The 23,933-nt window shown below is 42.3% G+C and overlaps 3 protein-coding genes across 11 annotated transcripts; 1 reads left to right on the forward strand and 2 right to left on the reverse strand.

The window, feature by feature from the left end:
- Positions 1 to 15: 15 nt before the first annotated feature.
- LOC116430024 (uncharacterized) lies at positions 16 to 14,633 on the reverse strand. Of its 7 annotated transcripts, none has more exons than XM_031983638.2 (21): positions 14,139 to 14,633; positions 13,944 to 14,022; positions 13,479 to 13,743; positions 12,804 to 13,000; positions 12,597 to 12,717; positions 11,987 to 12,198; positions 10,410 to 10,630; positions 8,957 to 9,252; positions 8,774 to 8,877; positions 7,859 to 8,060; positions 7,261 to 7,785; positions 6,998 to 7,192; positions 6,713 to 6,928; positions 5,420 to 6,630; positions 4,161 to 4,848; positions 3,167 to 3,384; positions 2,438 to 3,080; positions 1,730 to 1,974; positions 1,268 to 1,472; positions 744 to 823; positions 16 to 668 (listed from the first exon to the last, which is right to left on the reverse strand). In XM_031983638.2, exons 4-21 carry the CDS (start codon positions 12,822 to 12,824, stop codon positions 528 to 530), a joined length of 5,544 nt encoding a protein of 1,847 aa, XP_031839498.2. In that variant the 5' UTR covers positions 12,825 to 13,000; positions 13,479 to 13,743; positions 13,944 to 14,022; positions 14,139 to 14,633; the 3' UTR covers positions 16 to 527. The 7 variants fall into 7 exon arrangements, with proteins under 7 accessions (XP_031839498.2, XP_031839497.2, XP_031839496.2 ...); XM_031983637.2 differs by having other exon boundaries at positions 13,944 to 14,066; XM_031983636.2 differs by having other exon boundaries at positions 13,479 to 13,870; positions 13,944 to 14,066.
- On the forward strand, positions 14,616 to 18,406 carry Galphai (G protein alpha i subunit). 2 transcript variants are annotated; one of them, XM_031983640.2, is made up of 4 exons: positions 14,616 to 15,328; positions 15,956 to 16,140; positions 16,230 to 16,516; positions 16,593 to 18,406. In XM_031983640.2, the coding sequence occupies exons 1-4, from the start codon at positions 15,208 to 15,210 to the stop codon at positions 17,068 to 17,070; spliced, it is 1,071 nt and encodes a 356-aa protein (XP_031839500.1). In that variant the 5' UTR covers positions 14,616 to 15,207; the 3' UTR covers positions 17,071 to 18,406. The 2 variants fall into 2 exon arrangements, with proteins under 2 accessions (XP_031839500.1, XP_031839501.1); XM_031983641.2 differs by lacking the exon at positions 14,616 to 15,328 and adding an exon at positions 15,662 to 15,879.
- Positions 17,424 to 23,872, reverse strand: Synj (synaptojanin). Of its 2 annotated transcripts, none has more exons than XM_031983530.2 (7): positions 23,446 to 23,872; positions 22,863 to 23,220; positions 22,617 to 22,781; positions 21,359 to 22,413; positions 20,705 to 21,276; positions 20,440 to 20,614; positions 17,424 to 20,358 (listed from the first exon to the last, which is right to left on the reverse strand). In XM_031983530.2, exons 1-7 carry the CDS (start codon positions 23,570 to 23,572, stop codon positions 19,364 to 19,366), a joined length of 3,447 nt encoding a protein of 1,148 aa, XP_031839390.1. In that variant the 5' UTR covers positions 23,573 to 23,872; the 3' UTR covers positions 17,424 to 19,363. The 2 variants fall into 2 exon arrangements, with proteins under 2 accessions (XP_031839390.1, XP_031839389.1); XM_031983529.2 differs by having other exon boundaries at positions 17,424 to 20,370.
- Positions 23,873 to 23,933: the final 61 nt, after the last annotated feature.

Raw genomic sequence — 23,933 nt, forward strand, 5'->3', positions numbered from 1 at the left:
TAATTGTATAAAATATATTTCTAATAATAGGTATAATTTATAGTTACTAGCACTGCTAGTGATAAAAAGCAAAACTACATAACAGCAGAGAACAAACTCTTACACTATAAAGGAACAATTAAGTACTTCATCCATATGGAAAGATGGCGCAATAAGATTATATTTTCATGATTACATTTTCAAATGCATTCTCAAAAAGAACCAAACAATGAAAATGAACCAGAGGACAGTGAAAATGGTCGTGACCAATAGTTAAAAGTCCTGTAAAATTATATGTATCCAGTCTTATTGCACGTGTTTTTATGTATTGTATATATATTGCCACTACTACGTATTTATATTATATAACTCTTCTGTAATAATAGAATATAAATACTGCAATTGTATCGACAGTACATCCGCTTCTATTTGCTTAGCATTATGTTACACGAGCATAATAGTGTACCATTTTGGAAATATAAATAAACATCACGCTACAGGTACACTACGAGCTAACACAGTAGGGGCTAGGAATTATCATAAAAATGTTAATGGGGACCTTGTTCTACGATTCTCAGTATCGTACTGTTTACGCTTGTGCCCGCAAAAATGTAACGACCTCCCGCGTAGGAAAACGGGACCATAATTTGTAGATCGTCCATTCGATGATGCACCGTCATCCGGAATTTCTGTGAACGGTCATTTCACGAAGTGAACGGAGGATAAAATTTAAGTATACCGCATTCCGTAATGAACAATCCTACCTGTGCGAACATGTACTCGTAAATATAGAAGTAATCATTTTCCGTTGTGACGATGACGAAAGAATCGCTATGACCAGGATCTGAAACACATAAAAAAGGTCTTTCGAGTTTATCGGTATATCTATGATTAAATTATTAATATCAATGACAAAGTATAGTGTTACCTTCAACAATAACAATAATACTAATAATGTAATTAACACGACTGCCACAAAGAACATCAGCGTTTTATCACTTATCCTTTCTATAGCAAAAATATAAAGTAAGAATTCTTATTTCTTTCTTATAAATAAATTCTTATATTACTCTATTATCTAGTTATCTACATTGCGGAAAATTTGTATTCAAAATTATCTTCCAAGTGATAATTATTTTCTTGTAATTACTATTTGACAGCTCCGATCATCGGTGACCACTGTGGCAGTCAGTGTTAAAATTCTGATGGTTCTAGCGTTAATGCTGTAAATAATAAGTAGAACAGGAGTACTTATGTGTGCGCGAGCATTGTTACACGCCGTTCTCACCGTCCGCATAGAAGCACGCGATCCCGTTCACCCTCGAATCGTGAAAGAGACTTTGATAATTATAAAAATTATCAAATTCCGGATCATAGTAGAACACGTTCACCGCGTTCGTGTCGTAATCGTCCAGCAGAATGAATTGATCCTTTTCCTGAGCCAGGCTCTTCACGTTGCGGGTTCTGCCTCCGAATGCTCTCAAGGTCACGAACTGGCCAGGACAGAAATTCGTCGTTAGCACGTTCGCGGACAGTAGAAATTTTAATGAGCCGCAATAATAGGAAAAATGCAGACGCCGTTCTTCAAGGGCTAAAGTGTACAATAATTTCAAACAATTAAGGCCGTATAGAATTAAATTCATGACAATGTGGCTTATAACTTTCAAATAGCATTCATGTCGTTTTGCATCACAATGAAAATGAATGCTACAGCATTCACGTCCGCGAGCGTGTTAACTTCTCTGACTACCTGAGACGTAGTTCCGTCCAGTCTGTACAAGAAAGACGTTTCCGAGTTTCCAAAGCAGCCCAGCAACAAGTACACATAGCGATGGTTCAACTTGAACACTTCGACGTCCCAAGCACCGTCGGTGGGAAGCTTCTGGTGTAACGACAACGAGTTCTTCTCGAAGTCAATCTTGTAGACCAAGGAATCGGTTAGGTGGGACGCGCGCGAAGAGTCGTAGTAGATCGCCAGAACCACGAAAGCTGCATCTAGAAGCAATCGGGGATCAAGGATCGGAGATCGATCGTTTCCAAGGTCTATCGCTGGATACTGCAGAGGTCTGCCAAACATGTGACAAAACTGTGTTGTCAGTACTTAGATTTTGAAATGGCTTAGGACTGACTGACCGGAATTCCTCTAAACAATGTGAAATAGCTTAGGCTTACGTCATTGGGATTCTCCTAAAAAAATGAGAAACGACGTAGGACCAGGTTACCGGTGTTCAGCTAGAGAATCTCGAATGACCTAGAACTGTTAACTGTTTAACTAGAACTACCGCACAGTCAGTCTTCATTTTACTATAAGAATTATAAGAATGTTTAAGATTTCATGTCTCTCATCTTGTACGTTACTAAATCAAGTTACTTAATTTCTTTGGGCGTTTGTATTTTTTCAATACTTATGAAAGAAGAGATCAAGAATGGTAGTTCTGGTGTTGATTCTGTTACATACTGTCGTCAGTCATAAAGACCGTCGCATCCTTGAGGAACCCCCGGATTTTGAAAGACGTTTCCTTCACGTTGGCCAGAACGTCCCCAGTGTCCATCATTCCCGGCTTCATCCACGAAATCGTGGTGAACTCGTCTTCGCCGTTGGCTAGAGTACACCCCGGCCCACTGGAGACCGTGTTCGTTATCACGTTCACGCCGAACGTGCTGTGCAGTTCGTGATAATTCCGTACTGTCGTCGAGCCGTTCGTCCTCCAGACGGAGCAGCCGTTCTCCGTGAGCTCGGCCACGTACTCGGTCGGACAGGAGCAATTACTGGACAGACCGCAAAGAGGACCAGCCTCCTCCCCAAATATATTCAATTTCGTGGTCTCCTCGTAATAGGCGACGTCCGCAGCTCTAGCGTTAGGCACGACGATCTTTAGCTTCTCCTCCGTCTCTAGGTACATGAAAATATTCCTCAGGTTCTCGGCGGTCTTCGAGGACCACGCGATGCTCTCGTCTATTTCCATCTCGTTCTGCTTCAACGTTCGAAGCGTCCTTTGCGTTTCTTCCTTTAGCTCGTCGAGGATCGTGGCTAAATTCATCCCGTTCACCAATCCTGATACCGTAACGTCTTCCGGGACTTTGACTGTCGACTCGAACACCTGGAACCATGGGACCATACATAAATATTCAATCCTAATCACATACCGTAGAAACATTGTTACATCCTTCAATTACCAAGTCTTACCAAGTCTCCAGTGATTTCCACGTCCTCGTCGTTCTGCACGCCACTGGAGTACTCCGATGATATGTCCATACCATTCAACAACGACGTTTCAACGTCACCTTTCACCTGAAGATTTTCTGCGAAGGTCTTCGAACCGGATATGACCTGCGTCCCTTCTACCCCGTTCAGGATCAAATCGGCGGGATCTATGCCGTTGATCCGCGTGACCGTTGCGTTCCCTGCAAGTTGTTTATCAATGTTGTTCACGCTCGGTGTCACAAACTGAAACACCGTTACGTCAACGTTCCTCTAAATCTTTCAAGGGATCGTAGCTCAAATAACTTTATGAAGCCATCGACCATTACCTTCAACAACCACCCTCAGCTGTTCGAGGATTAGCATTTCTACATTTTAGATATTTACTCTTTGCATGTTTTATTAGGGTTAAGGCGCTTCATACAGTTTTTCACCTGCTACGGTCGAGGCACGCGAAATTTCCATGGACGTCACGCGAAGGTACTCTCGATACCTGCAGATGACCGATAGACTTGGAGGCGGTCAACTTTCCGGTGATTGTCACCAATCAGGAAAAACGGCCTCCTCCATGTCCAAAACTTGTAAGTCTAGGAGACAACCAATCCGCGTGTCTCATCCCCTGATACTACCCTTACAGCAACCTATTTAAGGGTAGACCTTAGCACAAAACGCAGAATTTCTAATCAAGAGTTCCACAAACACAACGCACCGACGGAATTTCTAATCAAGAATTGCACAACAACACATATCGACGGAATTTTTCATCAAGAATTCCAAAACAACACATATCGACGGAATTTCTCATCAAGAGTTCCACAAACAACACGAATCAACGGAATCTCCAACGAAGAATTCCACAACTTAACGTATCAACATTGATCCAATTACAACTCAACGAAAATCTCATTAAAATCTCATCGCCGTAACTGCGACGCTCAACAAACGTTATAAACCATCGAATCGGTGCCATCCGCGGTACCTGTTACTTCGACGACACCGTTGAACTGCACGTCAGCAGTTACGTCGTGATCCCCGTGGATGGTTACTCGGTCCTTCAGGAACTCGTCGAAGTCCACGCCGTCCAGGTTCTTCAGGTACACGCCTCTCAGCACGACCAGGTTCTTGAAGTGCACGTTGGGAGGCAGTACGTCAGTCGCTCGGACCACTCCTTGCAAGGGTATGTTGTGGGCCGTGTCGTTCACCAACAGTTCATTGATCGCGACTTCCGCGTCGAACGTTAAATGACCAGTTATCGTTTCATCCTGGTCTCTCCGGGCCACGGTGTTGTTAAATTCGACGACATCGATGTCGTTGACCATTGGAACCGCCATATCACCGGTCACCGACAGACTGTTGACGCGTAAGTTGTTCTTGAACGTTTTCTGACCGGTTACTTCGATGTCTCCTTCATGATCCTTCACTGCGTCCGTCACTATAGCGCGTATCCTGTCGATGTCCTTCCACTCTCCGTTCGCAGTCGACACCGACACGTTCTCCTCGAAGACAACGTCGCCGTGGATGGACTGATCGGTCGTTCTAGTCACCGCGTTTTTGAATAAAGAGGACAACGAGGTTGGACTCGACGAAGCTGCGTTCCAAAATATGTCTCCGTGCACAGTTAGGCGATCGATGGTCTTTGCCGGCACGTTCAATAAGTTATCGTACAACTGAAAGGAATTCAGACGTTAGCGATGATCACTTAAACAAATGGTAGAATTATTTTGTATCCGACGAACTGTAGACAATATGCTTTTAACACGTTCACGCCGGCGTGTACCATTGATGGCTCATTAGACGATGTAGCATCAAATATGTGGCGTCAAATGGTTTGGTAATTAGAATTGCCATATAGTTGAGAATTAATTTACTTACTGATCATTTCAATACTTTTATCAATTTTGAGAATTCAGTCGCCAAGTGGGAAAGAATGGAAATTACACGGTGTGAACGTGTTACCCTCTATGGGCCGAATTTTGTTTCGCCATTATAACAAAATTTATGCAGTATGAAATTAATAATACCAACATATGAACACAAATTTAAAATGCATTCAATAGTTCTAATATTTTTATTAAAACGAATATATTTTGTAACTTTGAAGTTGCAATGACGTTGAACGTAAACTGCGTGTGTAAACGTTTAAGTGGATTAATCATTTAATTCGTCATTTTGCAATAAGAAATTAAATAAATCAATTGAAGTGACTTCAAAGTTAGAGCTTATAGAGGGTTAAATTACCTCGTGGATCTCCCGTCCGTTCACAGTCCTCGTCGCGACGTTGTTCACAGACAGATCATCGAACGTGACGTCCCCAAAAAACAAGGGCTCGTCGATCCAGCGTAATCCCGAGCTATCGCGATCGTTGATGAACCTGACAACAGCGTTCCCAGCGGACATTCTATTGAAAGAAAACTGACCCGGCACGATCTGCTCCTTCGATCGCGAGAACACACCCTTGAAGAGATCATTCACACCATGGCCGTTTACAAGCCTGAGCGTCGCGTTCTGTACGATCAGCTCGTCGATCGTCTTCTCCGAATCGAACACGACGTCTCCTTCGGCCATGTTCCTGAGATAGACCTCCGGCGCTTGGCCGTCGATACGTCGGACCCTCAAGTCTTCCACCGTCAGATCGCCGTCTATCGTTAAATTCTTCAAACCGGACCTCAGAATATTCTCCCACAACTTCAACTTCCCCATTTCAATACCGTTGATCCTCTCGACGCGCAGATTCTCGGCGCGAAACCGTGGACTCTTATGGAAGCTAATCGACCGATCATTCTGACCGTTCTCCGCGCGCTTCATGAACGCGTCACGGTCCTCGCCGTTGAAGGACCGGAAGTAGAGTTGATCCACGTTGACCCGCTTCGCTCGGATCGCGGAGAAGTCCATCGTCTTCGAGAAATTCTGTGTCCGGTTCCCGGACACTGGAAGCCCGTTGAACCGCTCGGCGAACAATTTATCCGCTCGGAGGTGCGTCAGGTGCAGTCCGCCTCGAATCGTCAGCGATTCTGGAGCGTCGTCGAACAACGCGCCGTCCTCGCCCTCCGTGGAGAACACGTCGTCGACCTCGACGTCCCGGAACAGGAGGTTCCCGAACGATTCCGGGATAACCGCCGCGTCGGTGTACAAGAACTCTCCTTCGGCGAATCCGTTTAAGCGCTCCGCGGATAAGCGGTCGATGGTCACGTCGTTCTCGAAAGCGACGTCGCCCGGTATCTCTTGATCGGTGGATCTCGTCCAGGAGTCTTTGAACACGTTGCCCAAGTCCACTTCCTCGCCGTCCAACAGTATCCTCGTGTATCTGTCCATGTCGAGGACTTTCACCTTCAGGTCGGTGTGGATGGTAACGTTGTAATAAATCTGAACCTGCCGGCTCTTCGGCAGCTTCAGCTCCTTCTTCGACATGATTTTCTCCGTCACGTGCAGCTTGTTCAGTTTCAGCTTCCCTGTGGAGTTGAAAAGCGAAGTGAAACTCAATTCTAACGAAAATGTTAGCGAGTCGACGACTCTGGCAGAAACATCGATTGCCTTCGATGGTGTTTCGTTGGGACACGCGGGCTGCCTCGGACACTGGCACGCCGTTGATCGACTCCGCGATCAAGCGATCCAGCTGAAGAGACTTCACGGAAAACCTGTCGAAAGTCTGATTAGTCGATGCAGTCATGTAGTCGTCTATCGATCGGTTGTTCAACGTTCGCGTCGTGAGATTGTAGGCTTGAAACGTGTTACTGTACACGAGATCACCTGGAACAGTTGAATTCGGAGTTGAGGATGACCTCAAAACCGGAGGACATCATTGTCTCGTGCAAGTACCTCTGATCCTCTGGTTTCTATCGATAATAAACAACTCGTCGAGGAATTCGTCGACGACGAGGTCGTTTATCATCTTCACGTTCAATTCTGCCAAGGAAACGTCCGATCGTAGTTGCACGGTGTCATTGGAAAATTCGATGTCGCTTGCTTCTAGGTTTATCTCCATTCCGGATGATCCGTTGTTCAATGCCCAGTCTGAAACATCGGCTTCTGTAACGGTACACCTCGATCGCAATAAATTTTGCAATAAACATCGATCTTACACTTAAACGGAACGCCGCAAAGGGACTCGATTTCGATATCGTGTTCAACGGTATTCCCACGCAAGGCCGAAGATCCTCCCGCCACGTTCGACTCAGTGTTCGGCCGAACAGCAACGTCGTTCAGGAAGTCGATCTCGATCTTATCAATTTCCAACTGTTCCATGAAGGCACTGTCGCTGACGACAAGATTACCAGAGAACGAGTTTATATTGTCTGTCGTTAAAAGGTTCTCAGACATCATCAGCGTCTCATCGATCTCGTGAACTAGATCGTTTAGCCCTGCCTCAAGGTCGCGGGGAGCAATCACGTCCCCAGAGACGAAGAAATTGATGTTCTCCACGATCCCTGATTCCAAGATCAAATTTGGAATGATCACAGGATGGGACGATGTTAGATTTTCATCCGCCGGGACCAAAGATGGCCACGAGGACTGCGCTTCATCCGCGAGCGACATCCTTCGCTCCAATACTTTCACCAAATCTAACAAATGCTCGGACAAAACATCAGGCTCCTCTGTCAACTGATCTGGAAACGATATTTCATTAACAGAAACATTAGACGAAAGACTGCAGGATTATAGAGTAAGATAAAATCCAACCGGAAGGGATCTCTTTGATGTCCACCTCCCACGAGGCCACGGAATAGACAGCATCGCGGTTCACGGTGACCAGGGCCGCGGTCGCCTTTGACTTTTCTGTTCGAACTTGAACATCGACCACTGCTTCTCCATCCAACAGTTTCGTTGAACTCAGTAGGGCGCATTCCGACGCGTTCTCGAATTTGTATAGTTGCAACTGGTTCTACGACGATGAAGAAACAATAAAGATTACGAAGCAACTCAGCAATTACAAAACTGTCGTATTCGCCGAATTCGGGTGACACCATGATTCACATAAACTTAAACATCACTTTTCTCGGTGATGAACAAACCGAATTCTGTTAGATGCGAGATACTAGAAAGATAGTAGAGCAATCGTTACGAAGAATATTGATTTAGTTTCAGCGTTATTAACACGTTCCGGACCATTTTCTTAAGACTTCCCGTTCAGGCCGTATGGGGCGTATACGATCCTCACTTTCACAATCAATTAAAATTAAATAAACACAGTATATGATATTAAAATACCTATCTTTGACTCTACACTAAATTCTGAAAAAGTTCTTTGTATTTCAATGAGAATTCATTTTCGGTCTGAACGGAAAATTCAGCGTGGGTGATACACGCCCCACGGCACGGGACGTGTTAAGAAAATTACTCTGATTGCGCAGGAGTTTCGATGAGCGTATACTTGGCAGTCGAAGTGTTAATAACACTAGATTTACGGACGTTTATTCTACACTTTCGAAAACTACGCGTTCGTTTATATAAATCGCGGAAATTGTAGCTTCAAAACCAATCGCACGAATGAAAATCGACTTGAACTGTTACTGTATAATGTTTAAAAAATTCAATATCCGTCGAATCGACGGGTTCCGTAAACCTAGCGATAAGAACGAGGATCGTTGAGCTTACGGCGTTGCCCACGAGGAAAAAGGTGTCACCGTTCACAGCCGCTACGTGGATCGAGCTCGGTGCACTGATCTCGGGAACTTGCTGCCAATCCAACAGTTCTTGCCCTGAAAAAAGGCGATCGGAAAATAGTTCCGTTCCGTTTAGAGAATAGGAGATAATAGGCGGTTAAAGGGAGAAACGCACCATCCCACCAGAACAGGTTGCTCGGTTTCCGTTTGTTCATTAGGAAAATAAAACTGAAGCCCGCGTGATCGTAGTAATGAACGGAGACGGGGTCGACGGTCGGCAGGAACTGTATCCTGCTCGCGCCGGTTTCCTTGAACTCGTAGACCACGGAACCGATATTAGGAACCAGCTGACTGTTCTGCGCGAACACTATGATAGTCGAGTCCCTGTGCTTGAACGTGGCCACCGAAACAGCGGCGGTGGTTAGCGCTTCCGCCACCGTATCCATGTACGTTCCTCTCCAATGGTATATCCTGCGCCACAGAACTAGCTTCAGAATTCGTCGAATCGGTCCAGAAAAGAGTTGACTCTCGAATCATCCCCTATTCTGTTGGGAGAATTTTCGATGACCAACGTGGCCAGCAATATGGACCTTTCACGATCGAGATCGATTTTCTATTACAGTTGAAGATTTGAAGAAATTCTGGGATACTCTAGTTCATTACTATAGTTCATTCAGAACAAATATTTCGCATCTCTATGTTATAAACAATGCTACAAGTGCAGTAATAAGGCAATTCAATCGAATGATTTAATATTATATTCTAAGATACTCTAGTTCATTACCATAGTTCATTCAGAACAAGTATTTCACATTTCTACGTTATAAACAATGCTACAAGTGCAATAATAAGGCAATTCAATCGAATGATTTAATATTATCCTTCCATTTTCTGTACTTTGCTTAACACGTTGAACGCCGCACGATTTCATAGAGCAAAATACACAAAATGAAAGAAAATATTAAATCATGTGACTGAATTGGGTTATTATTATTCGCACGTTCATCCAGCTGAATGTCACCGCAATGGGTAGCATTATTTATAATATAAAAATGTTTGCGAATGATCATCGTTTAATTGAGTGAATTGTAGTAATTCGATTTGCTTGGGTGTCACCGGTGACCCCATGGCATTCAACGTGTTAACAGTCCATATTGCCAGGGTCGACCCTTTGCACTCGAGAATATTTTTCTCAAGATATATTCATTATTTCCTGATAAGATATCAATGATACTTTTTACAACTGACATAAAAAAATACCTTCTGTAAATTCAATGACAGAACTATATTTTGATGTTCCATGTGTTGAAACATTATACAAAATTTAATATTGAATCTGAAATTTCATCATTTCTTTGGGTTGAATCCACTCTCGAGTGCAAAGGGTTAACGCTAAAACTACCAGAGGGGTCAAATGACCCATGATGTCTTCTTTTTGCAATTATTAGGAAGGTAACAAATGTTTCTCTGAGAAATCATTAAAGAAACTCATTTAGCACCATGCAAATTGAATTGTAAATCAATTAAAGACTGAACAGACGCACTCTTGGAGTTTCTATAGCGAAATTTTCAAAAGTCAATCGAAGTGCTCGGTGGTTTTAGCGTTAAGTTCGATTGAAACAGCTTACAAGGATGGCACAGCGAACCACCCCGAGTTGTCGGCGACCACGAGATAAAGACGATTCTCGCGGACAAAGAAGCTGGCGTCCATCGGCAGTCCCTTGTGCTGAATGGTTTGCCGGTGTTTCAATCGGAGGCCTTCCGCTCCCGTGTACAAGTCGCACGGACTGCTCTGCGCGTCCGACGAGTAGCAAACCAGCAGATAGAGCACTGTCTTCCACACGACGCTCTGCGAATATTGTTTCGTGACGCGGGATGATCAATTCTCTTTTATCATCCTCGTTCTAATAAACCGGGATTAACGAATCCTCTGAATCTTATGAATATAAGACAATGGAGAACGGGCATTGTCTAGAACGCTCGGTGGATTTGCGGTGTGAACGGTATTCTATTGTGGACGCGATAAACATCGGCGCGTCGTCAACCGCTCGACGGAACTAGCTAGAGCAATAGAGCTCGATGAAACATTCAAGAGCGAGCGGAACGATCGGTTCCTCTTTCTCTTGAAATCCGGATTTCACAGGGATCGACGAGCTTCATCGCACACGGAAGTACAAGTGAAAGCCTGTTTCTCCATCGACTGTGTTCGATTAGGGTAGACCGAGGCGAGTCGAATCGCTTTCTGTTCGACGAAGAAATTAACCCTTTGCACTCGAGAGATTTGACCCATGAAAATGATGAAGTTTAGAATTCAATGTTCAATTTTTATATGATGCATCTACAAATGGAACATCGAAATAGTTCTGTTACTCAATTTATGCAAGGTATTTCTTTATGTTAGTTGTGAAATATATCATTGATATTTCATCAGAAGATAATGAGTATTTATTGAGAATATTCTTGAGTGCAAAGGGTTAACGCTACGCCATCCAGCGTGGTGTCGCGTGCGAAGCTATCGAAATTTTGCGAAAATGGAGAGACAGTATTGAGAACTATTGAGATTAGTGAAACTTGACGTTCGATGATCTCTCGGAAATCTCGAGAAATCCTCGGCGGCAATGATCCGAACGAAAGATTCCTGATTACACGTGTGGACAGCATAGTGTTCATGCTTGAACATTAACCCTTAGCAGTCCTAAATATTCTTGAATAAATAAATAGAACGTCATATTAAGCTGTAATTGAATCAACTAACGTCGACGTGAACTTCAAAGTGAGAAATCAAGAGCACTTCGGACCGTAAATGGTTAACGTCGTGCCACATTTTAATAAAATATTAACATATTGTACATGGAACGTGTTAAGCATAGAAAGTGAGAAAGAATGTTTTAATTTTTCATTCGCAAATGGAAGGCAAGAAGTGAGTATTATTCTTGCAGCAAATGTGAACTGGATTCTTATCTCGATTCGCTCTGTGATCCGATTCGCCTCGGTTTACTATACTCGTTTGCTGTGAATACTACCGGTGAAGCAAGTATAGCAATTATGGTACAGCAATTATGGTGAATTATTAGGTAAACAAAATATACGGTGTACAGGATCCAAGAAGGAGGGCACAAGGAAATCGCTACGTTTGTGCCACCGTTAATATAACACAATCCAGTAAAAAGATAAAAAAAAGAAATCGCCGCGTTAGTTCGCATACTCTGATGAATTTAATGGAACCATTGTCACGCCGCAAATTGACTTCCCCTAACGACGTACGATCCGAAGGTAGCGAATCAGCGGGGAACGTTGCGACGCGGCTCCCTTCGACGAAGAATATTTTGTTCAAGGCGTTCACGACGAAGGGCCGTTCCTTGTCGAAGCTCTTCCTCCATGGACTGTTCCATTGCACGTCGTACAACTTTTTCTGAACTGTAAATTCAATACCGAAGAATGAAACACATTGCTCCTATTAGATTCGTTTCTCATCGATTATCGAAAGGTTTGTGTTTATTAGATCTTTTAACGCGTTAACCCTCTATAAGCCCGTGTAACTTTGAAGTCACATCAATAGACCAGGTTAAAGAGAGTCACCTCCCGAGTGCAAAGGGTTAAAATGTCAACGCCAGGACTACTAGTTCACCCATTTCAGAATTTCTATTTCGCAAGTATTGCAAACATCTGTATTAGTCGCTGAAGAATTAATTTCTGCGGATACAAGGATAACAGGTCCTCTAAATCGCAAGGAATGTATAGTGATATCGACACAAAATTAGAAGTGAATCATTACACAGTGTTAAATACATATTCATCGATCGGATCGCGTTTACCTGGCGGCGATTCTTGAAAATAGAGCTTGGCTATCTCGATTTTCGTTTGCTTCAACTGCTCATCCAACTGGTCGTGCAGCGAACTGTCCACGGCGGGAACGGCGGCGCAACCGAGAAGAAGCTGAAGCCACGAGAATTTTAACGAGAGTTGAAGAATATTTCTTTGTTCCCCGCAATTATACACGGATAGATTGTCGTTGAACTTACGAGGATCGTTAAGGGTGCCATAATCCTACGGCACCGGTTCGTCTAATCGCGGAGAGACTTACCGGTTCAACTGATCCGAACCACCGGTTGTGGATCATCGGATAGGTACACAAACATTGTATCGAGTATTGTTTTGTAAACAATGTAACGGGTGCTGTTAAATTCGAATCGGGCTCGAGAAGGGAACGGCTTTGTCTCTGGAAATGGTAAGTATCGAGAGTGACGATTTGCTTTTTCTTTAACCAATTAACTGTGTTTGACGAGTATACACGTCGTCGTAAAGCTCGACACGGTACTAATTCCTCCAGCGATGAATTCTTTAGTTTTTCACGTAAACATGTAATTCTTTGTTTCGCTTTGATCTTTAAAATATACTCTACGCGTATTCGTCCTGCGTTCGGCGAGTACACGCTCCATTTTTTTATCTTATTGCGAGAACCAGAGGTTTTTCCAAGTAAATTCCACAGTCAACTGGTTAATGAAGAATGATTCATCGTTGTAGCTTCGAGATCCATGATATTAAAGATTTTACGGTGGTCTCGTGTTACTCGATCGTAGATCCAATAAAGTTATTAAATAATAAAACGAATGAATAACAAATCGACTTTATTATGTTCATTTAATATTTTTCTTTTTACTTGATAGCTTGTTATTATTTAATAACTTATTCCTTACTATAAATTTCATAGAAAAAGTTGCATCCTTGTACTGAACAGGTCCTACACAACTTCCGGTGGGGACCCTCTATTCCCCATAGAATAAAGATCAAGTGTTATACAGGTTTGGTGGGTTTCGTTTTTGGGACTTGTTCTGCACCCTATGCGCTCCTGCGTATGCATGCCGAATATAAGTACGCGGTGAACAGTTTATCTTTCGGCGGGAAATCACCTTAAGCTGATGAAATTCATTCTTACAGCCTCTACGTATATTCCTGTATTATCTAGAAAATGTCAAATAAACATTAGAGTCCATCGATTTTCCCAAACGATTAAATCTTTCTATTTCAGTTCAGAAACTGAATGGCACTTTTCTATTTTCCCATTAAAAGATCATTCCTTTTTCCATTTCTACGCAGAAAATAACAAAACCAAAAATGAATAATTCAAAGGAAGACAAATAAATAAAATTAATTCTACGAACCGACAGAATGGCACTTAGTACAACAAAGAACCACCATCGCTCTTCTTTCGTTTCAGTTCGGAAACTGAATGGCACTTTTCTATTTTTACATTAAAAAATTGTAAATACCGCGTTTTTCCATTTCTAAGCAGACAATAACAAAGCCAAAAATGAATAATTCAAAGGAAGGAAATAAATAAAATTAATTCTACGAACCGATAGAATGGCACTTAGGCAATCTAACACAGAAGCGCGATCGCTGGTACTCAAACGGTTCAACTAAAATCTCCCTACGAAGAGAAACAGTCGAGAACTTGCCGGATCCAGGTCCTCCTCCCTGGAATACTCGCCGTCCATCTTTAAAGAGTCTAACCCTAAAAACCATGGGCTTAAAAAACAAATAATCACAAATACATTCCCCTGCGACATGGAATCCATCATAGCCGTCGGAACTTGTAAAATCGTGGGGCCCGCGGGCCCAAAACAAAGCAGCACGGCCATCGATCTCGAAACGTCCAAAGACGCGAGATCCTTCGACGTTCTACTCGATCTCTCTAACCGTTCGTTTCGCCCGTTAGATGGCGCCAAAGTGGTCAAAACGATCTTCTGGTGAGCGCGACACGGCGCTCGCGATTGGTGGATATCTCATTCGAGATCGTGTGCCGGATTGGCTCATGGATCCCGATCAAAGGATCTCCGCGAATCCCGATCTCGGTGTCTGTCGGCAGCGGGCCGCACGGGGACTTACGAGGAGCAAAGGCGAACGGTGCCGGTCATAGGTATTATCATATTGGGGTTGGTTGTGTCTGCGGAGCGCAAGAACTTTCGGGCCATTGTCATCGCGTTCGACGAGAAAGCGGGCGACGGGGTCTCGCTCGATCTACACTTGTATACATATATATATATATATATATATGTATGTATATATAGATGTGTGTATATAGAAAAAAAAGGACATATATGTGCATGCATATATCGCGCGATAATACACACGAGTAGCGAGAGCAAAGGGAACGGCTACGTGCGTGCGTCGTCGTGCGTGCCAGTGTGTGCGGGTGCGTATCCGATCGGTGCGTGTATGCGAGGGCAACCGCGTGCGGGCGGTTCCCACACGTCCGTGCAACAAGTGTCATTAGACTCGGTGGAATATCGGTGCTGTACGGCGCGCGGTGGAAATAAAACCGACTGCGTTATTTCGAGGGGTCCGTGAAAGAGAGACCGCCGTGCATGGTGCCCTCGTTCTTCCACCTCCAGCAGCCAGCGAGAGAGAGGACCGTCGGCGAGGATGGGCTGCGCGGTGAGCACCACCGGCGAGAAAGAAGCCGCGGAAAGATCGAAGAAGATCGACAAGGATCTCAGAGCGGATGGCGAACGAGCCTCCAGCGAGGTCAAACTTCTGCTGCTCGGTAATCCGGACATTGTTGTTTCCTTCTGTATCCTACCGCCCGTTTAGCCACCGGTTTCACGCTGGAGCGTACATCCGTTGTCACCGATACTCTCGTCCCGTATGCCCGTCAGAAATCTACCTTCTTCTTCCCTCTGGAGGCTTCGATTCCGTTCGTAACGAAACGAGCCGTCTTGCACCGAACGGTCGTGTCGCCGCAGGAACACGGAGCAATTTCTGTTTTTCTCTGTCCTTGTTCCTCGGCGGGCCTCCGCCTAGCTTGTTAAACATTTCGGCGAGATTTTTATTTTAAACGGGGCTCCTCCCCCCTCGCGGCGCCAGTATTCTCACCGCTGCACCCGTCGATCATCGGATTTGCGCAATCGCGGAAACGGAGCGCGGGCGATTTTCCCGAAAACTTGAATCATCGGCTCGCGTGATTCATATCGGTAACGCGACGGTTTTCCTTCGCTTGATCCCTGGGTGACTCTCGAGTTGCTGTATGATACTCGTAATTGCTGTTACTCGCGGTTAGATGGATAAGAAAAAAGAGAGAAGAATGGAGGATGGAATGTATGCTATGCTGAATGAGAGATGAATAGGTTAACTATGCAATTTGTGTAATTGTTTTGTTCTTTTGAATTTTAAGGAGCGGGGGAGTCAGGAAAGTCCACTGTAGTAAAACAAATGAAAATTATTCATGAGACCGGCTATAACAAGGAGGAATGCGAACAGTATAAGCCTGTAGTATACAGTAACACAATTCAGAGTCTAATGGCAATAATTAGAGCCATGGGACAGCTTAGAATCGATTTTGTGGACCCTAATAAAGCGGTAGGTATCGTAGTTTTTTGGGAAGAATGTACCATATGTTATTGTATCGCAGAATATATTGGTATCGGCACGATCTTATTGTGTTCTAGGACATAGCACGCCAATTTTTTACTCTAGCTTCTGCAGCGGAAGAAGGTGAACTTACCGGGGAGCTGGTGCTGTTAATGAAACGGTTGTGGCAAGACCCAGGGGTACAGCTTTGCTATACGCGTAGCAGAGAATACAAGATCAACGATTCTGCAGCGTATTATCTTAATGCCTTAGATCGCATAGCTCAACCTAATTACATTCCAACTCAGCAAGATGTTCTCAGAACACGCGTGAAAACCACTGGAATAGTGGAAACGCATTTTTCTTTTAAGGGCCTACATTTCAAGTAAGTTAGTTTTTAGGTGGAGTTACAAATTCGTAGCTGTATATCTTTACTAAGATTTCCTTTTTCGTATTGCCAGAATGTTCGACGTTGGCGGCCAGCGGTCAGAAAGAAAAAAGTGGATACACTGTTTCGAAGGTGTTACTGCCATTATCTTCTGCGTCGCTCTGAGCGGGTACGACTTGGTCCTCGCAGAAGATGAAGAGATGAATAGAATGATAGAATCAATGAAATTGTTTGATTCTATTTGCAATAGTAAATGGTTCGTTGAAACATCGATCATTTTATTCTTAAACAAGAAAGATCTTTTCGAGGAAAAGATCACAAGGAGTCCTTTGACTATTTGTTTCCCAGAGTATAAAGGTGCAAATACGTATGAAGAATGTGCTTCCTATATTCAAATGAAGTTCGAGAATTTGAATAAAAGGAAAGATCAGAAACAAATTTACACGCACTTCACTTGTGCTACCGACACGACTAATATTCAATTTGTGTTCGATGCTGTAACTGACGTCATAATCAAAAATAATTTAAGCAATTGTGGCTTACTAAGTTAAACATTCCAATACTCTGTTGAATATGAAAGGGTAGATCTATGTCTGTGGTTTAAAAACTAATGCAAAAAACACGAAGGATACACGTGAGAGACTGAACAAGAATTGTTAGGACCAGAAATGTTCTGTGTATACTATCCCATCTGCCGATTGGGCAACATTTTACACTTTGGCATCTTATTCGATGTTCACGATATTTTTGTTTAGTATTATATAACGACTTAGTGGATCCTATTTGCCTCAACATCGTTTTCAGACTGGAAGTTCATAATATTTTATACTCTAACAAGGTAGTTCTTAATTTATTCGACTTCTTGATGCAACATTTGGTATTAAGTTGAAGTGATAAAAAAAAATTTGAAGAATCGCAAAATTAGTATATTATACTCTTACAGACAATAGCAGATACTATTTGCAAATGAAAGGATACTTGGTTTCTACCAATTGTATTTAGTATATTAACCAGAACCTAGTTAGATGTTAATTTAGTGATATCTTTTTGTATATAATTTATTCGCTAAAAAGACTCTGTTTTTACTGAATGGAAATATATTTCCATGATTGTGGTCAAAGCTATTCAACTTTTTCGTGAATGTTTATATTCTTATGACAGATACAGCTCTCTGTGACTATAGGATATATTTATACAAATGAAATTTGATAAAATTCTTTTTATATGTATTATTAAATAACATTTGAAAGGCTGTCATTATTGCTCTACCTTCCATACAAGACAGTGCTAAGAGTTAGAGATCTTGAGATTAATTCATTCTAATACTGAGATGAATGAATACATTTTTTAAATAAAAGTTAATGTCTTTTCTTTTTTTTGTTTAATTTTTATAATTCATGTTGTGAGATTTGTACAAAGGAAAATTTGTAATTTCGTACATTATGGAGAAGAGCAATAAAATGGCCATGTGTAATTTATCTAATGTATCTGAAGACCATGCATCAATTACAAGACAATTTTTTTCTGAAGCCATCTCTATTTACATTCTTTCTTTTTTTTCTTTTTTTTTTTTTGAATTTAATACATAATTCAATTACAAACATTCTCAGATTCGTATATTTCCATTGTCTTTTTAAAATTAAAGGCTTTGTGTATCTATTAAAAGAACCTCTTTATAAAACTCTGTTTTTGGTTTCTTGTAGAAGGGGAACATTCCATGAATATTACCGCGCGCATATTAAGTACTTATTATTCTGATTCCTGGAAAGTAATTAAGAATGCTTTTTGTTTTCGATGTGTAAACATAGAATCTCATTTTACTTCTATCTTGTATCGATCTTTATACGTATATGTACAATAATACAATACATGAAACTACAAAATAAATATAGCAATGTTTTATTCTTTCTGACAGTGTCTTCAAATTGAAAGTTTATTGATTAATATTTTTATATGTTGTTATAACAATTTCTTATATTTGCTATTCTCTACCAACTCAAAAAAGAAACATTGATTGGTCAACGGTTGTACATATTTCATACACAGAATATATACTTGTGTGGAAAGTATTTTATAAGAATACTGTGTTAGCATTACTCTAGTATTGCTCTTTCCTTATTCATTCAATTTACAAACTTAAGCTTCTCTTTTCATCGATCCTCGAAAGCTATGTCGATTATAAACTTTGTTTTTCTTTTTCTTCTTTTTTTTGTCATTCCTTCCGTTTAGAAAAATATGGTAAGATGTAACAAGAAAAATACATGGTCGGTAAACAAGTTTTAAGGTACACGTGAATAAAATCAACGTATCATAGAAACGTAACTTGTATCGTTGCTTCATTTCCTCCAAGCCTGGGGCGTGACAACGATGATCTTCTAATACTTTCACTACGATAAATTTCTTTCTCAGAACATTATATTCATATGACACTTTTTAACAGCATAGAATTCGTTAACATAATTATTTCGTTTACATTTCAACGACTATCAAGAAGCCATTAAACTCTACAATGCGCTCGGCTAAATTCTGCGTATCCACTATTATATACTCATAATAATGAAATCTGAGGTATTCAACGAACTCTCGGTTACACGTCCAATATTGATGTATAGGAAAGTGGTGCGCGAAGGGAGTATACGTTTTTTTTCCACGGTGCATGGGAACAGAGTTTCGACTAATCACAGAATAGACTTGAGGTTTGCGATTAAAGTTACACAACAGCTGTACAACGTTACTCGGAAGCGGGTCTATTTTACGTAGAACTTTCTAACGATATTCATAAATAATTAGCTACACAATGATCCCTAATGATCTGATTCGCATTGGAATGAGACAACGAATTATTTAATGTGGATTTCTAGCTGGAATAGGTGGTCCTCCCGACGTTCTCGCCGGTATGGGCGGCGGAACGTTCGACGCTGGTAAACTAGGCGGCGGATGTTGCGGTGGAGGAGGAGCTTGTCTTTGAGGCAACGGAGGAGGTTTAGAGCTAGGCGGTCTGCTAGACGGTTCTTGCGAAGCGTCTGTGCGAGGTAATGGCGGCGGCGGACGGTTTGGTATAGGATAACTAGGAGATCCATCTAAAATCTCTTCATAAATCGCTGATTCCGGTGATAGTCTTTCGCTTTGTTCGGCTCCCGTTCTTTCTCTGGACAATGGCGCTGGAAACTGATTAGGCAACACGCTGAATACACCAGCGCGTGGCCCTTGCTTCCGATCTTGAATCGGACTTTTCGGTGGCTGAGACGGTCTACCGGGTGGGGCTGGTCTAGGCGGTGGAACCACTCCGTTCGGACTGCCTCTGCTCGGCGAACCTCGGTCCGTTATTTCCAGCTGTTCTAATCTGTGCATGGGACTCCTTACCGGAGACATCGACGTGAACTGTGCAACGGTCGTGTTGCTGCACAGCTCTATCTCCTTCTCTATTACTTGCACCCAATTCGGCGACTTCAAAGACAACTTCAAAGTCTGGCCGCATACTTGTGTCATGGCCTTTTTAGCTGCAGCCAACGCGCACTGGCCATCCCTGAACGTCACCCAGATCGTCTCGCCGACGAATCTGACGAGGATCACCTCGCCGATGTGCGAGAAATCTTGCAGCAACGCCATCATGAAGTTCTCGTCGAACACGCTGTCCATGTCGTCGGATTCCTCCACAGCTTTCACCACGATGGTGCCGTCGGGCGGACCTAAATCCTCTATCACTTCTTTAAATACTTTCTCTCGTTTCTCGGGCTCGACGCAATGAATATCTATATCGACGATCGCGATCACCGGACGATGGTCGCTCTGTTTCAATTCCACTCTACCGTAATGAACTAATTTCCCTGGATTCCAGTCTGAGGGTGAATCTAAAAAGACGATCGAGTATATACCAAACGAAAGGAGATAAACGTCGTTCAAAAGCATTTCAAACTAACCAATATCAGGTACTTGTTTCCTACGTTTCCATAGAACTCTGTCGGTCCATGCTGGCTGTCGGCATTTTTCACTAGTATCGTAATCCTCGGAGAAGAGATCATATTTATATGTAGGCGCAAAATTGATAGGACCTTCTAGGAAATTCTTGAAGACGTTCCCTTGCTCCTGTTGGACCTAAATTTCGCATAAGAGTGACGTTTTAGTGTATTCTTTTTTTCCGAGTTTCTTATAGAATAGAATATTTATACACTTCCGGCACTTTACCCTGAGTTGATCGTACTGTAATATTTGGTCCAATTCGTTTCGTTTAATCATCTCTTTCATCTCGTCCTTGTCCATGTCGACTCTATAGTTAAAATCACCACACCAGAACACATAGTCGTGGGTGTTCAGCGTTCTTCCCATGGGGAATGTTACTTTTCGTGTGATCTCCGCGTAATCTGCATTACGCTCTTTAACTTGAGACTGTCCAGCAGCAAAGTGCGCGCAAACGAAACAGAAAGATGTAGAATACAACACACATCTAATAGCAGCCGCTCCTTTGTTACCTGTTGCACCTCCTAATCCAGTTTTCACGCAGTCTACGGCTACGTCCCTTAAGTAAGGTGCATGTACAGGTCGTATGAATAAATAAAGACAAACACCGACTAATTGCTGGTACGTGACCAGAACGTATTCGGTGTCTCGTGAAAGTACTTTCTGCAATTCCTCTGCCCAAGCTTTCGCGTTATCAGTACTAGCAGCCATTATATTACTGGTATTTAAATCAACGATTTCTTCGAACCCTATCGCAAATATATCTACAGGAACATTGTCATAATCGATTGATACTAGAGCTACAACGAGAAACACAGATGTAATGAAAATGAATTTTTCAATGGAGTATAAATAATAATGTACATCCCAGCGTATACTTACATGTTGATTTACGTGGTGCATCTAGTAACCAGTCAGAAAGGGAAACATCTTTATACACTACGTTTCGAAAGTGTTTCCCGCCGTTAACGTTATAAGTACCGACACTTACTCTAAGATTCATCGGGGTCACATACTCGTTATACCTTTTGCACATTTCTCTTAGAACGCTTGGCGGTGCGTGTAGCATGTTCGAAGGTAGAAGTAATCTGGCTCTATCCGCTAATTCTGTGTTCAACGTTGATCCCAATAATAAGACATCGATAGCTTCTTGCTTACTAGAGTCCAATAAATTATTTTGTATCGTTCTCGCCGCGGATCTTGCACCGTCCATTAATTTCGAACTCCCTTGAATCGCTCCAGTACCGGCGTATATTTTACTCACTTCGTTACCGTTGTTGATCCACATTTGCCTAAATACCTCCTCAAACCTGGAGACCATCTGCTGCTTCTCCAGCAGCTTCAACAGTCCAAGCTGTTTGCCGAGTATTTCTAACGCGAAGAACGTTTGTACACAATTTGTCCTATCTAAACAATCGAGGCAATTCGTTCTAATAGTTCCAATTTGTTCAAACATAACGGAATGATTAACGGCATAGAATAATGAAAATGATTCTAAATATTTCTCTACTTTCGCCTTCAATTTTGAGAGGTTCTTCATGTTGCCGCCTCTACATTCTTGATGGTAGTCGAACAGAATATGAGGCACATCCTTATGCTCTGACATGTTGTGATGAGTTTGGAATAACTGACTCAACATTGCCTCTCCTTCTTTGTTACCGATGAGACTAGATCCAAGGAGATTGACAATTACTTGTTGGCCATACCGTTGCTTGATCATGTCTAAATGTCTATCGAATGCTGGTGCAGAGGCCTCGAAGCCGCGTGAAATTTTTACTTTATGCGAACCAACTTGAATGCCGGGCTGTTCCCAGAACAAAGGAACAGAGCCTCTAGTTTGAACGTAAGAAGTTATTTCATTGTCTAAATATATGACTTGTTCTGTTTCTACGAAGTTTGCTACATGTCCATCATCATTAGTTCCTCTGACATTAAACCTAGATAAAAAACCAGTATTGTAATGCAATACATAGATTAATTTAAAATTATCATGCGTATTATGTTACTTTATAATCCCCTCCCATAAAGTGTATCGATAAGAAATATGATAAATGTGAAACAGTTGTCTCCTATCCTCAAAGAATTGTAATGATTTATTTCACTCATTGCTAATGATACCATTATGAGCATACAAATGTACCTGGTGCCTGCGCGTTCGCAACTTAATCTAGACATGAGGACAGCGCGTGCCTGTCTGTGGCCAACGTACACAGTTCGAATTTCCACGCTACCACACATAGCTTTAAGTAACCAATGACTGGTGTCTACTCCATACCTCAGCAAATGTATGTGTAACATTCGATTCCTGGTATCATACAATGAGATTAATATTGCAACATCAAAGTTTATTTTGTTCTATACGCTGCATCGTACGCATAATACAAACCAGAAAAATCTGTTATCAGTCGTTGTAGCTTTGCACCGTCTCTGTGCACTAAGAGTAATATCAAGAGACTCTTGGAGTCCAGGGGACCATGAGAAATAGAATGTACCGGAATTAAGAACCTTCCTAACTTCAGACACCCGATCCTCATTGCCTTGTGTATAATGTAACGGTACAAAATGTGTTTGAGTGATTCTGAACACTTCCGATTCGCCTATTTTACCAACCGAGAAACAGCCAGTAACAAGAACAAGGTACAACAATGTATTCTCTCCAGCATTCAATTGCAATACACCTAAGCATCCGTAGGCATCTAATAATTTTGTGTATTTGCTTTTCAAAGATTCCGTTTCCTCGGCAGCTGTAATATCAAATACAATCGTCAATGATAATTCGCGAAACGTAGATAACAATAACAAAGAAAATTTTCGCGAGATCAGATAAAAAGGTATCGAATAAAAAAACTGAAGGTACACGTTTGACAGGTACCGGTTCGTGCATTTCAAATGAGGAAAGCACGGAGAAACTGCACGGGATCGGTGGAGATTCAGAGAAACATTATTATTGGTAAACGAAAAAGACTCACAAAGAACGGCTACAGCTTGCGCCTCGAACAGGACAGTCTCTTTTCGATTTCGTTGCTCCAGTATAAGGGAATGAGGACTAGGTGGTTTTAGTTTTTCGTAGACGCGAAACCCTTTGCCCATCGCCATTGTTGCGCCAATGTCTTCGAAGGTTTCAGGGATAAAGGTACGTTCTCGCTGGATATGACAGCTCCGTCTGTCATACGGAGCGGCACTGTAATCAGCCTATTCTTACGATGTTTTCCCTCTGTCGACTGAACACTTCGTTCGTCGACCACTGACAGCAATACGGAGTTTTCTCTAACAGCTCACGGAGGGGAGCAGCGCTCTTCTCGCTGATCCGTCGATACTTCGATATTTTCGCGATATATACGCATCGCGATTCCACGGTGTCTTCTCTAACCGTAACAATCAATCGGCAGCGCCATTTTGAAAATTTGAATAGTCGAACGGGGCAACGATTTCGCGCCAAGATCCTGATCAGAAATTT

This window comes from Nomia melanderi, chromosome 2 (assembly GCF_051020985.1).
Source record: "Nomia melanderi isolate GNS246 chromosome 2, iyNomMela1, whole genome shotgun sequence".
Classification (NCBI taxonomy): Eukaryota; Metazoa; Arthropoda; class Insecta; order Hymenoptera; family Halictidae; genus Nomia; species Nomia melanderi.

Coding starts and splice junctions, on each gene's coding strand:
- Galphai (XM_031983640.2), top strand. CDS start 15,208: ATGGGCTGCGCGGTGAGCACCACCGGCGAGAAAGAAGCCGCGGAAAGA. Junction 15,329..15,955: donor GGTCAAACTTCTGCTGCTCG/GTAATCCGGACA, acceptor TTGAATTTTAAG/GAGCGGGGGAGTCAGGAAAG. Junction 16,141..16,229: donor TTGTGGACCCTAATAAAGCG/GTAGGTATCGTA, acceptor ATTGTGTTCTAG/GACATAGCACGCCAATTTTT.
- Synj (XM_031983529.2), bottom strand. CDS start 23,572: ATGGCGATGGGCAAAGGGTTTCGCGTCTACGAAAAACTAAAACCACCT. Junction 21,277..21,358: donor TGCACCACGTAAATCAACAT/GTAAGTATACGC, acceptor TTCTCGTTGTAG/CTCTAGTATCAATCGATTAT. Junction 20,615..20,704: donor TACAGTACGATCAACTCAGG/GTAAAGTGCCGG, acceptor TGCGAAATTTAG/GTCCAACAGGAGCAAGGGAA.
- LOC116430024 (XM_076364518.1), bottom strand. CDS start 12,824: ATGGCACCCTTAACGATCCTC. Junction 12,718..12,803: donor TGGCACCCTTAACGATCCTC/GTAAGTTCAACG, acceptor TCGTGGCTTCAG/CTTCTTCTCGGTTGCGCCGC. Junction 3,385..4,160: donor CGGTGTCGTCGAAGTAACAG/GTACCGCGGATG, acceptor AACAACTTGCAG/GGAACGCAACGGTCACGCGG.